We start from the raw sequence: 17,321 nt of genomic DNA, 5'->3' as shown, positions 1-17,321 counted from the left end.
TTAAGAAATATAGTACAGAACCTGACTTTGGTGCAAAATTTTGACCTGACAATGCCCCTTTTCAATTATTCTTCATGATAATTTTTCTTTAAGTCTGGATAGTGTTGGAGCTCTCTATGGAAAGCAATAACTAGTTATTGCTGGGTTAAACCAGAATTTACAGTGCACAACCAAGTACCTTAAGTCTCCTAAGGAAAATGAATAAATGAACAACTCGAACATATTGGAAGTGAATTGACTTTCGAAACATGTTGGCACTAACCCAGCTCTGCGTTCTGAGTAAATCCTATTGCTATAGTAGCTAAGCACTTACCATAGTAGATGGTGGATGTTGGTTTGGGCATTCTAGCCATTGAAACAAATACTCCTTTTAATACCTCTCTCCCCTCTGTTGTGTTTTTGTAGGAACTGAAACTGCCTGTCTATAAGGCCCATTCACCACAGATTGGGATGCGCCGCTACTTTACTGACCTCTTGACTGTCCTCAGCAGCCGCTGCAATCTCTGCCCTACGGCACGGCACCTTGCTGTCTACTTACTGGACCTCTTTATGGATCACTATGATATTACTGTCAAGCAACTGCATGTCATTTCGATTGCCTGCCTTCTCCTAGCAAGTAAGTTAACTGCTGCCTATGAACATATTTGTTTTTTCTGATCAAGCAGATGGTTGCTTTGTTTATGTAACACACAAGCTGCTATTCTCCATTCAACAGGGGATCATTTTAATGCAAGATATATAACCTCTCCTAGAATTTATCAATTTGGGCCTTAAATTGTGCAATGCTTGGCTTCCATAGAGAGCTGGGATCACTCAGTACATTGGAGAATAGGATCTCCTAATATCTGAGCTGAAGGCAGTTACAGCTGCCGCAGTGTGCTTTGGTATGTGCTTGCCAATATACCTCTGAACCGGCATTACATGGTTTTAAAGTAGCTTTGTTTAGTAACCAAACTAAAGAACAAGTTGAATTGTTAAACTCTTGCATTTCAGGGAAGTTTTTAAGAAGCGATCTTAAAGAATGGAATTTTTAACTTGGCAAAGAAGTTCAGGGTTCCCAGCCAATAGCTCTACGTAAACTCTAAAACGTTTGTACCACTGGAGAACTTTTGCTCACAGTGATGTCTTCTACATCAATGCATCTATGACTTGAGTGAGAACCTGGCTAGAAAATTTATAAACACAGAATATGTACTAAAATGTTACACAGCAACTAACGTCCATTTGAGTAAAGTGACACTGTCATACTTGTTCCGGTTTCTTGGTTTGTCTTGAAAATGAGCCTGTGACAAAGATAGCTTTATTTGTTCAGCCCCACCTCTGCACTCAAGGCTATGCAAATGGTGGATGGCACTGATGCAGCCACAAGGATCCTACTTATGGTCTCTCCTGAAATGGATTATGCTAGGATAATTCTACCATACAAAGGACACTTAAGGCAGCATAACACTATGGTGGAACAGACACAAGATTTTGGTATACGTTTCTAAATCTAGAGAAGTGTTGCCCTTTTTTCCTAGCTTTGAAAAAGGTGGAGGTTATTGTATCATCTTTGAAATATAGAGGAGCTAGTATTGGTGAATGATCATTTAGTTGCTGACTTACCTTGCAGTAAAAGCTGATTAAAATTGGAATGGAGAAGAAACCAAAATAATTGCAAATAATAGCATTGGCTGGAATTAGTTCAATCTTTTCTTTGAGCCTGGTATTTTGGTTCAGTCTTTTTTTTTTTTTTTTTTTTTTTAAACAAAATACCAGATTTAAATATCCCTAAACGCTAAGGGTTTGTTTAAACTTACATTTTATAGCACTCTAACTTGCTGACTCAGGGGTGTGAAAAATCACCCCCCCCCCCGAGTGCAGCAAGTCTGAGTGCTTTAAAGCGCTAGTGTAGACAGGTTCTCAGCGCTGGGAGCCATGTTCCCAGCGCTGGGAGCTAATCCTCTCGTGGAGGTGGATTACCAGGAGTGCTGGGAGAGCTCTGTCCCAGTGCTCGTGCGTGACCACACTCGCACTTCAAAGCGCTGCTGTGGGAGCACTTCGCAGTTTCCAGTGTAGACATACCCTTATGCAAGCTCAGAACTGAACTTCACAACTTGCAGCTCATCTTTTAAAATCTCCAGTACTGCATAACTTCATTACGTTGCAAGAGGGGCTTGCAACTGCTGAAGTAATGCCAGTTCAAAGCACTTACTTTCCAGGTCACTTTAATCTAAGAGAATATAGTAGTTGTTCTTCTGTTTATGATGGATGAAGGAGGTCTCAAAGCTTTTAGTCTTCTCTGATTGTGTGATATCCGATGCAAAGTTTGTCATGTTGGGTGTCTTTGGAAGGCTCATGATGCACTGAGCATGGTTGTTACAGTGATGTTATAGGTTATAATTTCATGTATATAGTTGAGGTTGAAAATGTACCCTCATGGCTTAAAGCAAGCCCATGCAAAAACTCTCCAAGGACAGAGAGGCAGTTCACACCTCGTCAGGGTGGATGGATGGGACAAACCCAGCCCAGCCTCACAGAAACAATAGATGCTGGCATAGGTGCTGACTTCTACTGGTGCCGGTGGGTGCTCTGCCCCCAGCCCTGCCCCAACTCCACCTCAGCCCCGCCCCCTTCCTGCCCCTATTCTGACTCCTTCCCCAAACCTCTGCCCTGGCCCCACCTTTCCCCACCTCCTCCCTTGAGCGCGCCCCGTTCCCGCTCCCCTCCCCTACAGTTGTTTGGCAGCAGCAAGCGCTGGAAGTTAGGCAGAGGAGGTGGCGGTGGCAGAGGAGGAGGTGAGGCGGGGCAGGGAGCTTGGCTGCTGCACCCACTAATTTTTCTCCGTGGGTGCTCCAGCCCCAGAACACCACAGATTTGGCACCTAAGGACGCTGGCTTAGGCAGCAACAAAAGCATCTGTTAGACCTTCGAGGGAATCACCCCCTTCCTTTGGTCAGTTTGGAACTGTGATGAGGTAATGCTCACCTGACTTTGAAAGGGCGGAGGGGAGGCAGCAAAGCCAAGAGGAAAGAAAGGCCATAATAAAAGGGAGAGACATTTTGCCATGCTTTCTCTCTTCCACCTACATCTACAGACACCACCAACATCAAGCAACTGAAACACTGATCAAAGGGGAGAGCCTGGCTGAAGAGCCAGCCTGTAGTGAGAAGCATCTAAGTTTGTAAGGACATTGAAAATGTTAAGATCAACTTAGAATGTGTTTTTTGCTTTTATTTCATTTGACCAATTCTGACTTATATTTTGACTTATCACTTAAAATCTATCTTTATAGTTAATGAATTTATTTGTTCTACCTGAAGCATGCACACTTGCCTATATCTTTGTGTTTATTAGCAGGTAAAGTAACTTACTAGTTACAAAATGTTTGACAAATGGGAAGGATCTTGCAGTTCCAGAACAATCTGGGTCTATTTGTGCTAGCCAGCCAAATCGTATTGGAACTTGAAATCACTGTAACCAAGGTGTGTGCGTCCCTTGAAAAACCATCCAGTAGTTGTAACCTGCTTGCCACTACTGCTTCAAATGCATGCAGAGCTGGAGGGGTAGAGGAGGTTTCTGCAGTTGTGAGGGGATTAATATTAAAGCCCTGTGCACACTAATAACATGGATTGTTGCTGTTCCCCTTGAGTTGGCATTGAAAATGAATGAATGCTAGTGCAGATGGGACAAAACCTTCACAGTAGTTTTAGAAAATGTGATTTGAGACTCCTTCAATACTGGTTCACAGGGAGTCTGTTGCTGGAAAATGGCTTTCAGAAGCAGTTAAATATCCTAGTTTAGGATGTGTGTCAATCTCTGTAGCCTTCCTGGAGTTATCAGTTTATGGAGATGAAAGGCATTTGATTCCTGAATCAGGCTGTCTGGGTGCCCATTCAGACAGCATTGCAGTGGTCCTTATTCTCAGAAAAGAGTGCAAGACTGGGAGATTTTTCTCTGTAAAATTCCTTCTGAGGCAGAGGGGAACCCTATCTCTAAATTGCTTACGTAGTCTTGACTGTAGTAAAGGAAACCACTAGTTAACACTCTGCAAAACCATGCCATAACTTAAAACCTGTCATCTAGTGACATAATAAGGCCTGGCTTACAGACACTGATTTCTATACCAATATAGCTATTTTGATTAGGAGTGTGATTATTTTTTAAAATTAATTATACCAGCACAACCCATCGTGTGGACACAGTTATTCTGCCATAAAGGTGCTATATTGGTATAACTACCTGTGCACTAAGGGGGAAGGAGGATGCACAGCTTCAACTATACCTGTAGCATACTGATTTTTTTTGTGTTTAGACTATCCCTAAAGAGAACTCTGCTTTTATCAGTATAAAATCCTGCTCTCCTTTCTTCCCTGAAGAGCTAACCCTCAACAGCTGGCTTTAGGCAACAGCTCTCCTTCCATGAGTTAACACAGGGCAACTTTGAATGCTCTCACAATTTTTAGTTATTGCTCCTTTCTCCTCTTGAGGGTTCTGCTTTTATTGCAACGTAGTAATTTATTTTGTTTAGCCAAACTCATTGAGCAATCTGTTAGCTGCTTCACTATATTCAGTGTCGTGTTGCTTCCAGAACATTCTAATTTCTCAGAGGGTTTTTAAATAACTCTCTAAATAGTAATAAAAAAAAAAGTATTTAACAGGTTCACAGATTCTTGCCATGTAAATATCAGAAACAAAACAATCATTACAACAGTGAGCTTTTGTTTAAGGCGACATGATACAGGATTATAGTCATGAAATCTCTCTGTTTAACAAGGTGTTACCATATTACAGAGTTTACACAACTTCTTAATCCTCCTGTGTGCTTTTCAAGAGCTGAGTTTAAAAAATAGAGGGAACTGGAGCGAAAGGAGAACACATTAACACTACCTGAGCTGAGCTCAGGTACGGGCAATCTCTCCCCACCCTGTTCTCCCGCTGGGCATGTAGAGCGGCTTCCAGCTCATCCGGTGGATTCTGCTTTGTGACACCCTTGCTATGCACAGTTGGAGAAAGTCCTTAGTGACAGCACAACAACCAACCAACATGAATGCGTAAGTGCCTTGATGGGGGCAGCTCAGCTGCTTGCTTTCAGCAAGGAGGATTGTGGGCTGTCTTCCAAAAGCTAGAGCAGTGCAAGTCTCAGCTGTCTGAAAGAAGATGCATTTGCAGACTCCTTTGTTGAGACTAGAAGGGGGGTGGATGGGTGAGAGAACTGCTTTCTGACAGGCTGAGAAAGAGCATTGCTCATGAGTGTGCTCTAAGGCAGCGAGGCTCGCTTTTCAGGGCATCTGACATATGTTGTTGGTGAGCTAAAGAAAAGCTTTCACGGGCCCTATTCAGGCCAGTTGGCAAAACTGCTTCATTGACACATGGGCAGGCAGCCTGTTAGTTTGGTGTTGTGGGTTTTCCTTTCACTTACAGTAATTCTCTGGGGGTGGGTATCATCTCTGTTTGTACAGTACCTATCACAGTGAAGACCCATTTCTTGATTGGCACATGTAAGTGCTAGTGCAATATAAATAACAGAAATGCAGTAAATTGTTTCCTGGTCAATGTTAGAAAATAAGTTAGGTAGGATGACACATAAGACTTCACTGTGAATTTAATTTCTCCCTCTTGTATAAGTGGTCGCTTATTGATTTAGCTTGTCACTTGGGTGGGTTGGTTTTTTGTTTTTGTTTTTTGTTTAGCTTAAACCCTTTCCTTTTCTGCTGAAAGATAAGACTGTTACACTAATATAGCCATATCTGTGTAACTGGTATAACTTTCCCATATAGACAACTCCTAACTGTACCACTCTGGCTATGTCTCCACTGACCAAAAAAAATTGTGTGTTCACTACAGGATGACTAACTTGTGTTGACTATCCTGCTGTAAAACCTAGTGGAGGCAAGGCACCGGTAGACTTACCATGAGGTAAACTAGGTGAGGTCAGCGACTGGTGGTAGGGGAAGTAATAGTGGTGACTTTGCCTCACTTAGCTGGGCATCAGTATTGGGGCCAGCTTTCCATCGCTGCCAAGTCTTACGTAACTCTCAGTGTTTTTCATAAACATGCTACTGCTGTTGATTCAGCCTTCCTTTCACCACCGTCGGTTCAGTGTTTTTGCTCACTTCCCTGTTTCTCCGTTCCCAATCCCTCTCCTTTCTCTACACAGTTCTTTGTCATGCTCCTGATTGTCTGTCCTCAACCCTCTGCACACTTCAGCCTTCTTCTGCCTTTGTGCACACCCTTTCCTCCCCAAGTTATCAACAGACTGTGCTGGTACTGCTCTTATTCAGGGTTGGGAGACAGCAGGTGTGTGACTTGTAACTGGTGCTGGCCACTCCTGGTTCCCTGGCTGCCTGCATTACGGGGTAGTTTGGTGAGAAGAAAGAGCCCTGAAGCAGGAGCAGTTGGGCGGAATGACAAGACAGAAGCTGCAAATATTACTCTTCCTTGTCATGTACCTGTTTGCTAACAACTTGAATACATTTTAATATTTTACAAGTTATGCACAATCTGCCCCAAGTGAGTGTGTTTCCATTTTAAAGTTATGCTGAGTCCCCCTCCTCCCGTCGGATGTGGCCTAGTGGATAGAGCACTGGAGCAAGACTCTGGAGATGTAGATTGTATTTTCAGCTCTGCCATTGGCTCATTGTGTGACCTTGGGCAAACCACTTCCCCTCTGTGCCTCCATTTCTTCATCTTTAAAATGGGGATGACCTAATGCGCAAAGAACATTGAGATCAAATGAAAAGTGCTATCTATGAACTAGGTATTAGTGTTATAAGGGGACCCTAGAGAACTTTGATAAATTCCAAATATTAATCCTGCCTCCTCCCCCACAAATCAAATTTCTATGTCCATGTTTCAACTGTCCTTCCTATTTTTTCCCCAAGATGACACCCCCTCAGGAGATATGGGGGGGGGGAGAGATGGAGTGGCTTCTGCATTGCCTCTAATTTATCACTTAAAAGCTCCACACCCCAAAATGTCAAAAGGAAATGCAGGAAGTTGAATGATTTTCAGGAACAAGACACTGACAGTCTTAAAACCAGCAGTGATTCGAGCTGAGATGGCTGGGTGGGGTCACATCTCCAGAAAACGAATTAGAAAACTGATAAACTACCTGGCCAGCATCTCTGTGTGTGAGCCTGAAGAGCTGTTCAGTGTTTACAATCAACACCAGGTGCCTGGAGCTGATTACTAAAATTAGAAGAAGGTACATGCTGGCCCACTAAGCATTTGAAGAAAGATGAAAACAATTGGTGGATTTATGGATATAGCTAAGAGGAAGGACATCTCACAGGGGGTAAGAGCTCCTGCCTGCCCTGACTTCTGTGGACCCCAATAAGTTGGAGGCTTGTATCTGATGGGGTGAGGCCTACTGGCAGTTTCAGGCATTCAAAAATCATGAGTCAGGCCCCCAAACATCCTAAGATTGGCTTAAAAAAATTGAAATGTAACCCCTCCCCCATCCCCCCCTCACATTCTGGCTTCTTTTTATATGCTTTCTGTTTTTTTGAACCTCTAGGGCTCAACTTTTCAAGCTTTTTCAACAGTCATTTAAAATGAAAAATGGACTTTGTAATGTTTTCACCTGACTCCAGGAGCTTGGGGCTTTAAGAAAGATCTCAAATGTGAGATTCAAGATAAAAATCATGTGAGTTGGAAATACTGCATATTAATGGCACTGAAGCATCTTCACTTAGAAGGGTGAGTTAGCAAGAAGCACATGATAAAGCAAAGGTACGGGGAGTCTCCGCATTTAATTTCTTACAGCAAAAATCAGCCAGGTGTGATTTCTTACTCACCTTTCTAAGTCAGCGCATATTTATAAATTTGAAATCTCCCTGGTACCATAAAAGGAGCAGCGCTGTCCCTGCATAGGGCTAAAGTGTTGTCTTATTTGTATTTCACTAGCACCTAGGGGCACCTTGTGGTATATGCTATACAGAGAGGTAGGAAAGAATCCCTGTCCCAAAGAGCTCTCCATATAGGTTATAACAAAATGCAGCAGGAGGATGAGAGACAATGGGGCTGGGGGAGGAAGAGGAGGGAGCATTAAGGCTGTGTCTACACTACACCACTTTTAGCAACATGTCTGTGTCGCCACAGCCATGCCGCTAAAAGTCGTGCAGTGTAACCGCTGTTTGTCGGCTCTCCTGCCAACAAAAAACTTCTACCCCCAACTAGCAGTGTTTGTGTTGCTGTTCACACTGGCACTTGTCATGGCAAAACTTGTCTTTTTGGGGGGGGGGGGGGGTAGGGGACTGGGAGGGTTAATACTTCTGAAAGGCAAAAGTTGTTTAGTAGTTCAATTGCCAGTGTAGGCCTAGCCTTAATTGAGCCAGTTATCTTACGCTAACTAGAGATCTCATTGTGAGCTGCTAGTGCCTCTGTCTTGCAGTAAGACAAACTAGTTGGGAAAACTTCCATTCAGATGTGTATGTCATCTAGTGGATCAAGGAGTAAAGAAAAATGTAGTTTGTCAGTATTCAACTGCACACCACTTTGTAGCATTGAATGAGTGTTTCCTTCAGGCCTGGCTGGATGTGCTTGATCTGTCTCCCCCGCACTTGGTTTGATTGAATTGGATATTTATGGGATGAAAAGCTCAGACATTTTAATGACTCTTTAAACTGACAATCAATATTCCTTTTTACCCCACTCCTCTGGACTTTGAAACTCTAATAAAACTAATTGTATGTCCTCTTTTTTTTTTTTTTTATTATTTTTTTTTTTTTTTATTTTCGTCACTGTGCAAAGCCCCTGGAAGACCTTCCTTGTCCTCTCCTCCGCAAACCTCCTCCGTAAACACTCTGAGCTGCGCACTGTAGCTAGGATTGCATAGCAACTGTTGCTTCGGGTACCTTTTGACAGCTGTGGTGCCCCTTTTTAAACCTTTATCTTTTTTCCCTAGTTAAAAGCCAGCATGAGTAGGCCCTTTTAATCCTTTCTGGCAGACAGATGAGCTAATGAAATGTTCTTTTCTCTTTGACTTAAATCTGTTCCTCTTGGCAACACTGTTTCAGGCTTTCACTCTAGCTAGCTGAACATATTTCTTTTTAAAGAAAGCAAGTTTTTCACACTGGAAAAACCTCTTGATTGTGAACAGAGTGGAGCGATTTAAATCTGATTTAATCAGGTTGAGGCTTTATACAGCTAATTTACAACTTTTGCTATTGTAACTTTAGATTAAAATTTAGTTACACATGCTGCTTCTTAAGAAGAACACTACTGGAAGGACATCTCATTTGTATTTTACAAAACTGCTATAGGCAAAGAACAAAACATTGAAAATTAAAGCCCAGATCCTGCACACACTTAAGCAGGTATGTAACTTGGCTCACCCAAGTAGTTCCATTGAATTCAATAGTTCTGCTCATGTGCTTAAAGTTAAGGATGTGCATAAGTGTTTGCAGCATCAGAGGCTACTGTATTTTTTATTATTCTTTTCTTTTAGAGGCATCACTTGAAAACAAAACTGCTTCAGTATTTAATGATCTATGTTTAGGTTTTTCAATGCATTAACAAAGGAATTGGAACTCTTTACACACAGGCCAACAGTTTAAAAAAATAGGACCCTAAAATCAGGATTCTAGGAAAATATTTAGGCACCTCAGAGTGGGATTTTCAAAAGCATTTAAGGACTTGTCTATGCTTAACATGCTGCAGCTTTTCAGTGTAAATATTACATACACCAATGGGAGGACTTCTCCTGTCAGCATAGGTAACCCACCTTTCTGAGAGGTGGTAGCTAGGTTGACGGGAGAATTCTCCCATCGACCCAGTGCTGTTTATACTGAGGGGTTAGGTCGGTTTAATTGTGTCGTTCGGGGCTCTGGATTTTCATACTGAGTGACATAGTTATACAGACCTAAGTGACTTCATACTGATGGAGTATAGCCTGGCTGAAACACTTTCAGCTTTCTTGATTTGTAGCTATAGAACGTGCTGGAAAATGGCGCTGGTTGCAAATCTGGCACAGGCTGTTTACCTATAAATGCCAGTCAAAATTTCAACGCCACAACTGAACTTAGCTGTCCTTGTTTAAATTTAAAGCATGTAATATATCATCTTGATTAAAGCCAAACAGGACAGAACTTTGTTTTCTTGATACTTTCCAGGTTGTACAGTCATGGATTGCTTTCCAAACTGCAAAAAGCTTTTGAAGACATCTGTGATTGAGTGGGAAGGAGGAGTGATTTAGTATTTATGGAACTGATTGTTAGTTTAGCCAGTCCTTAGTTACACAAGAACAGAGGTTCTCACAGAGATCCGCCAGTGCACTCTTCTGAAATTTCTGTGCCAAGTGCTAGGATAGCTTTAGGTGAGTCATAAAGTCCAGAGGGGGACCTTCAAAAACTGATGCAAAATGATCTCTGAAAGTGAGAGACTAATGCATGAACTCTGTGCCCTAATTCACTCTTGAATCTTAGAGTTTCTTTTTGGTTTAGTGACAGTGTCACTATTTCTCTCCTGCTTCACTGTTGGAATTTTAAGGCTGAATTTTGTTTTAATAAATAACATGCTTTTCGGCACAATGGCTGCTGCTCTATAGACATTCCTAAGGTGTTCATAAAATAGTGTAGAACACATCCTTTGGCTATAAAATATTGCTCTGTGGCAATACCTGAAGAAGCTCAAAAAATATGGAGGATGTTGTCATTTTCTGAAAGTTAGACAAGTTTTTTTTGACACAACGAGTAGAATTAAAACTTGTCGAGTCACCTTTTTAATCTGCTGATGAATGACAAAGATGAACAAAGGAAAACATCACCTTGAACAGCAAGATCTTACTGTTTTTTTTTTTTACTTTCATATTTTTGACTTAATAACAATAACAAATTTGTACAGCATACAGCTCTGATGTTCAAAGGCTCTTTCTGTTAGTTTGAAAAATGGATTGATGAAGGGAGGATTCTAAGGGTGTGTAGTAGCACTGATCACTGCAGAAGCAAAAAGGAATGATAACCTGCATGTCACTCATATGTAACCATACATCAAAGTACACCGCTACCTCGATATAACAGGAATTCAGATATAACGCAGTAAAGCAGTGCTCCAGGGGTGGGGCGGGGCTGGGCTGCGCACTCCGGCAGATCAAAGCAAATTCAATATAACACAGTTTCACCTATAACGCGGTAAGATTTTTGGCTCCCGAGGACAGCATTATATCGAGGTAGAGGTGTAATTGCTTTGAATTTGCAGCAAACAAATAATCTAAAGTGAGAGACTCTTTTTAGTGAATCTGTTTATTGCTGCCTTTGAACTATGTTGAAAATTTCACAGCGCAGAAGGTATTAATTACTGCATTCTTAACTTCGCACCAAACTAACCCTCTCATTATTCCATTATCTCTCGATTGGTCACCTACTGGGAATCAAATGTGTGACACCGCTTCCTTTCAGGAAAGGTGAATGGAGACCTGAACACATTGCCACTAGAAAAGCAGTGCTCTTTATAACTACTTTTTGAGAAGTAGATGACTAATTCTGGGGAAAGCCATAGTCCAGTACAGTGGTAAATGTAGCCTAACGAAGTTGAGTGCAGCACAGCCATTCTGGCTCTGTGAAAATGTATACTCTCTCCTAATCCCCATAGGAATTATTTATGTTAATTACTTGGTTACTGTATACTTTTCCTAACCTTTCAGTGACCTGATCTTAATGAGGCTCTGCCAGACATGAAGAAAAAGAAATCCTGCAAAAACAGGGCAAAGTTGGAGCTGCCTGAGGGCTTTGTGTCTTCCCTCTTGTAGCATGTGCATTTTAGCTTTCAGATAACATATCCGAACGAGTTTTCTTTCTGAATATCTATCTTCTTTATCTGCTGAGTTTCCCCAAATCATGTTGTTTCTCCACACTTGACTGCAAGCCTTTCACCAAGCCCCTTTCAGACTGTCAGAATAAATGGCCGTTAAATGATTTATGGAGGGGTGGTATAAATTAGGGGCTACTGGAAGCAAAGAACTGGGATTTGGGGCTACTACACTGTAGTCTGGGCTCTGAACCCTCACTTCATGTGAAAGTCCCTATGGTTCTATCTTGATGAGTCAATGGGTAGATACGCTGGAGGTAGGGATAGGATACAGAGTGACCTAGACAAATCAGAGGATTGGGCGAAAAGAAATCTGATGAGGTTCAACAAGGACAAGTGCAGAGTCCTGCACTTACGGTGGAAGAATCCCATTCAGTGCTACAGACTAGGGACCGAGCGGCTAGGCAGCAATTCTGCAGAAAAGGACCTAGGGGTTACAGTGGACGAGAAGCTGGATATGAGTCAATAGTGTGCCCTTGTTGCCAAGAAGGATAACGGCATTTTGGGCTGTATAAGTAGGGGCATTGCCAACAGATTGAGGGACGTGATCATTCCCCTCTATTCGACATTGGTGAGGCCTCATCTGGGGTATTGTGTCCAGTTTTGGGCCCCACACTACAAGAAAGATGTAGATAAATTGGAAAGAGTCCAATGGAGGGCAACAAAAATGATTAGGGGGCTGGAGCACATGACTTATGAGGAGAGGCTGAGGGAACTGGGATTGTTTAGTCTGCAGAAGAGAAGAATGGGGGGGGGGGATTTGATAGCTGCTTTCAACTACCTGAAAGGGGGTTCCAAAGAGAATGGATCTAGTCTGTTCTCAGTGGTACCAGATGACAGAACAAGGAGTAATGGGCTCAAGTTGCAGTGGGGGAGGTTTAGGTTGGATATTAGGAAAAACTTTTTCACTAAGGCCTGGTCTACACTACGACTTTAATTCGGATTTAGCATCGTTAAATCGAATTAACCCTGCACCCGTCCACACAACGAAGCCATTTAATTCGAAATAAAGGGCTCTTTAAATCGATTTCTGTACTCCACCCCGACGAGCGGAGTAGCGCCAAAATCAATTTTATCATTTCGAATTAGGGTTAGTGTGGCTGCAATTCGATGGTATTGGCCTCCGGGAGCTATCCCACAGTGCACCATTGTGACCGCTCTGGACAGCAATCTTAACTCTTAACACTGGCCAGGTAGACAGGAAAAGCCCCGGGAACATTTGAATTTCATTTCCTGTTTGCCCAGCGTGGAGAGCACAGGTGACCACAGATAGCTCATCAGCACAGGTAACCATGCAGGCCGATAATCGAAAAAGAGCACCAGCATGGACCGTACGGGAGGTACTGGATCTGATCGCTATATGGGGAGAGAATTCAGTGCTAGCAGAACTTCGTTCAAAAAGACGAAATGCCAAAACTTTTGAAAAAATCTCCAAGAGCATGATGGAGAGAGGCCACAATAGGGACTCAGATCAGTGCCCCGTGAAAGTCAAGGAGCTCGGACAAGCCTATCAAAAAAAAAAAGGAGGCAAACGGTCGCTCTGGGTCAGAGCCGCGGACATGCCACTTCTACGCCGAGCTGCATGCAGTTCTAGGGGGGGGGGCCGCCACCTTTACCCCACCTCTGACCGTGGATTCCGAGGTGGGGATAATCTCATCAGCTACACCTGAGGATTCTGCGGACGGGGAAGAGGAGGAGGAGCTGGCAGAGAGCACCCAGCACTCCGTTCTCCCCAACAGCCAGGATCTTTCTCTCAGCCTGACTGAAGTACCCTCCCAACCCAGTATCCAAGACCACGACCCCATGGAAGGGACCTCAGGTGAGTTTACCTTTTAAAATATAAAACTTGTTTTAAAATCAAGGGTTTTTAATGATTACTTTGCCCTCAGGACTTGGGATGCATTCGCAGCCAGTACAGCTACTGGAGAAGTCTGTTAACGTGTCTGGGGATGGAGCGGAAATCCTCCAGGGACATCTCCATGAAGCTCTCCTGGAGGTACTCCAAAAGCCTTGCCACAAGGTTTCTGGGCAGTGCAGCCTTATTCCGTCCTCCATGGTAGGACACTTGACCACGCCATGCTTGCAGCAAGTAATCTGGTATCATTGCCTGACAAAGCCTGGCAGCGTATGGTCCCGGTGTTTGCTGGCATTCAAGCAACATCCGTTCTTTATGCTGTGTAATCCTCAGGAGAGTGATATTGCTCATGGTAACCTGGTTGAAATACGGGAATTTAATTAAGGAGACAGAGGTGGCCATTCCTACTGGGCTGTTTGCCTGTGGCTGAAAAGAAATCCTTCCCTGCAGTTAACCAGGTGGGGGGGTGGGGAATTGGCCCTGAGCTTTTCGCGTTTGGCTAGCAGGGATCTTCCCTGATACCAGCCACGTGGTGGGGGGAGGGATAAAGCGATCATCCAGAGAATTGGATGGGGGAGGGGGGTTAGTTTTTCTGCTGCTGAATGTTAACAGGAAAACTGCAGCACTCAACGGGCTTTGCTTGGTATGTGGGAAAGGAGGGCGCAGAAGCCGAAAGACAATGGCTTACCATGGCCGCATGCTAGCTGAATTCTGTTGCCCGGACCTGCGTCTGTGATCTCTAGCAGCAAAGCCACAGGCACTCAATATTAAGAGGCAAAATGTGACCTTGCACAGAAATCACATGTGCTATGTAATGTGAATAGTGTTGGTCACCGTGAAAGAGTATAAGCATTGTTCTGTAAAATGTATCTTTTTTTAAAAAAATTCTCTCCTTTTTTCCCTCCCTCCAGCAGCTGCAAATTCTTCAAGCCTCCCTCCTCCGTCCCGAAGGCTATCACAGATAAGTTGTCGGAAAAAGAAGACGCGAGATGAGATGTTCGCAGAAATCATGGAATCCACCCGCAGTGACAGAGCTCATCTGAATGAGTGGAAGGACACAGTTTCAAAGTATAGGAAGGAAGCCAGTGAACGTAAGGACAGGAGGGACCAACGTGAGGACAGGAGGGATGCTCGAGATGAGAAGTGGCGGCAGGAAGATCAGAGGAGGCAGGATGCAATGCTGGGGCTGCTGCGTGAGCAAACAGACATGCTCTGGCATCTGGTGGAGCTTCAGGAACGGCAGCAGGATAACAGAGTGCCGTTACAGCCCCTGTATAGCCCCCCTCACCATGTTCCATAGCCTCCTCACCCAGACATGTAAGAACGCGGGGAGGGGAGGCTCCGTACACCTTCCCATTCCACCCCAGTGGCCAGCCCAAGCAAAAGTCTGTCATTTTTTTTAACCTTTTTTTAGTGGCCTTTTCCTTCCCGCCGATCCTCCTCCCAAACCCCACCCGGGTTCCCTCCCTTTTTTTATAATCTATTAATAAAGAATAAATGATTTTTAAACGATAGTGACTTTATTTGGTTTGAAAGCAAGGTGGGGGAAGAGGGAGGGTGGGTTCCTTACAGAGAATGAGTCAATAAAGGGGGCGGGTTTTCATGAAGGAGAAACAAACAGAAATTTCACACTGTAGCCTGGCCAGTCATGAAACTGGTTTTCAAAGCTTCTCTGATGCACAGCAATTCCTGGTGTGCTCTTCTAATCGCCCTGGTGTTTGGCTGCGCGTAATCAGCAGCCAGGTGATTTGCCTCAGCCTTCCACCCCGCCATAAAGGTCTCCCCCTTACTTTCACAGAGATTGTGGAGCACACAGCAAGCAGCAATAACAATGGGGAGATTGGTTTGGCTGAGGTCTGAGCGAGTCAGTAACGATCGCCAGCGACCTTTTAAACGGCCAAATGCACATTCTACCACCATTCTGCACTTGCTCAGCCTGTACTTGAACAGCTCCTGACTCCTGTCCAGGCTGCCTGTGTATGGCTTCATGAGCCATGGCATTAAGGGGTAGGCTGGGTCCCCAAGAATAACTATTGGCATTTCAACATCCCCAACGGTTATTTTCTGGTCCAGGAACTAAGTCCCTTGCTGCAGCCCTTTAAACAGAGTAGTGTTCCTGAAGACGCGAGCGTCACGAACCCTTCCCGGCCAGACCACGCTGATGTTGGTGAAATGTCCCTAGTGATCCACAAGTGCTTGCAGCACCATTGAAAAGTACCCCTTGCCGTTTATGTACTGGGTACCCTGGTGCTCCGGTGCCAAGATAGGGATATGGGTTCCATCTATCGCCCCACCACAGTTAGGGAATCCCATTGCAGCAAAGCCATCCACTATGACCTGCACATTTCCCAGAGTCACTACCTTTTGTAGCAGCACCTGAGTAATTGCTTTGGCTACTTGCATCACCGCAGCCCCCACAGTAGATTTGCCCACTCCAAATTGATTCCCGACTGACCGGTAGCTGTCTGGCATTGCAAGCTTCCACAGGGCTATCGCCACTCTCTTCTCAACTGTGAGGGCTGCTCTCATCTTGGTATTCTGGCGTTTCAGGGCAGGGGACAGCAAGTTACAAAGTTCCAAGAAAGTGCCCTTATGCATGCGAAAGTTCCGCAGCCACTGGGAATCATCCCACACCCGCAACACTATGCGGTCCCTCCAGTCTGTGCTTGTTTCCCTTGCCCAGAATCGGCGTTCCATGGATAGAACCTGCCCCATTAACAACATGATCTCCAAAATACCGGAGCCCGTGGTTTGAGAGAATTCTGTGTCCATGTCCATGTCCTCATCACGTTTGTCGCTGTGCTGCCGCCGCTGCTGCCTCCTCGCCTCGTTTTTCTGGTCCTGGCTCAGCATAAACTGCACGAGAATGCGCGAGGTGTTTACAGTGTTCATGACCGCTGTCTTGAGCTGAGCGGGCTCCATGCTTGCCGTGGTATGGAGTCTGCAGTGTTCACCCAGGAAAAAAGGCGCAAACTGGTTGTCTGCCGTCCGTTGCTTTCATGCAGGGAGGGAGGGAGCGGTGAGGCTGTACCCAGAACCACCTGCGACAATGTTTTTTGTCCCATCAGGCACTGGGATCTCAACCCAGAATTCCAATGGGCGGGGGAGCCTGCGGGAACTATGGGATAGCTACCCACAGCGCAACGCTCCAGAAATCAACACTAGCCCCGGAACATGGACGCACACCGCCAAATTAATGTGCTTAGTGTGGCCGCATACATTCGACTTTATACAATCTGTTTCCCAAATTCAAATTATATAAATTCGGATTAATCCCGTAGTGTAGACATACCCTAAGAGGATGGTGAAGCACTGGAATGGGCTACTTAGGGAGGTGGTGGAATCTCCTTCCTTAGAGGTTTTTAAGGTCAGGCTTGACAAAGCCCTGGCTGGGACGATTTAGTTGGGGATTGGCCCTGCTTTGAGCAGGGGGTTGGACTAGATGACCTCCTGAGGCCCCTTCCAACCCTGATATTCTATGAACAAGGGGAGATATGGCTTTCAATCAGCTTAGCTTCATAAAGTTAGTTTAACATGACTGAAAAGCCCTTTAGGGATGCCTACACTAGGGAAAAGGCTTTTAAAAAAAAAATGGCTAGCTCACACATCTCTTCCTACAGTAGAGCAGGCCTTAATGCTGGTTAAAACATAAGATGACATATTTGTAGGTGTTCAAAGAG

At 44.3% G+C, this 17,321-nt stretch overlaps 1 protein-coding gene across 1 annotated transcript in view; it reads left to right on the top strand.

Moving 5' to 3' along the window:
- The window catches only part of CCNJL (cyclin J like), a 48,553-nt gene that overhangs the window by 17,329 nt on the left and 13,903 nt on the right, over nucleotides 1–17,321 (top strand). Inside the window, exon 3 of the mRNA XM_034780059.1 lies at nucleotides 406–616. Coding sequence (XP_034635950.1) covers nucleotides 406–616 — 211 coding nt within the window. The remainder of the gene's footprint in view (nucleotides 1–405; nucleotides 617–17,321) is intronic.

The sequence above is a fragment of the Trachemys scripta genome, chromosome 8 (assembly GCF_013100865.1).
Source record: "Trachemys scripta elegans isolate TJP31775 chromosome 8, CAS_Tse_1.0, whole genome shotgun sequence".
Classification (NCBI taxonomy): domain Eukaryota; kingdom Metazoa; phylum Chordata; order Testudines; family Emydidae; genus Trachemys; species Trachemys scripta.
The sequence above is the reverse complement of the archived record's forward strand: the minus strand, read 5'-3'. Positions and strand labels throughout refer to the sequence as shown.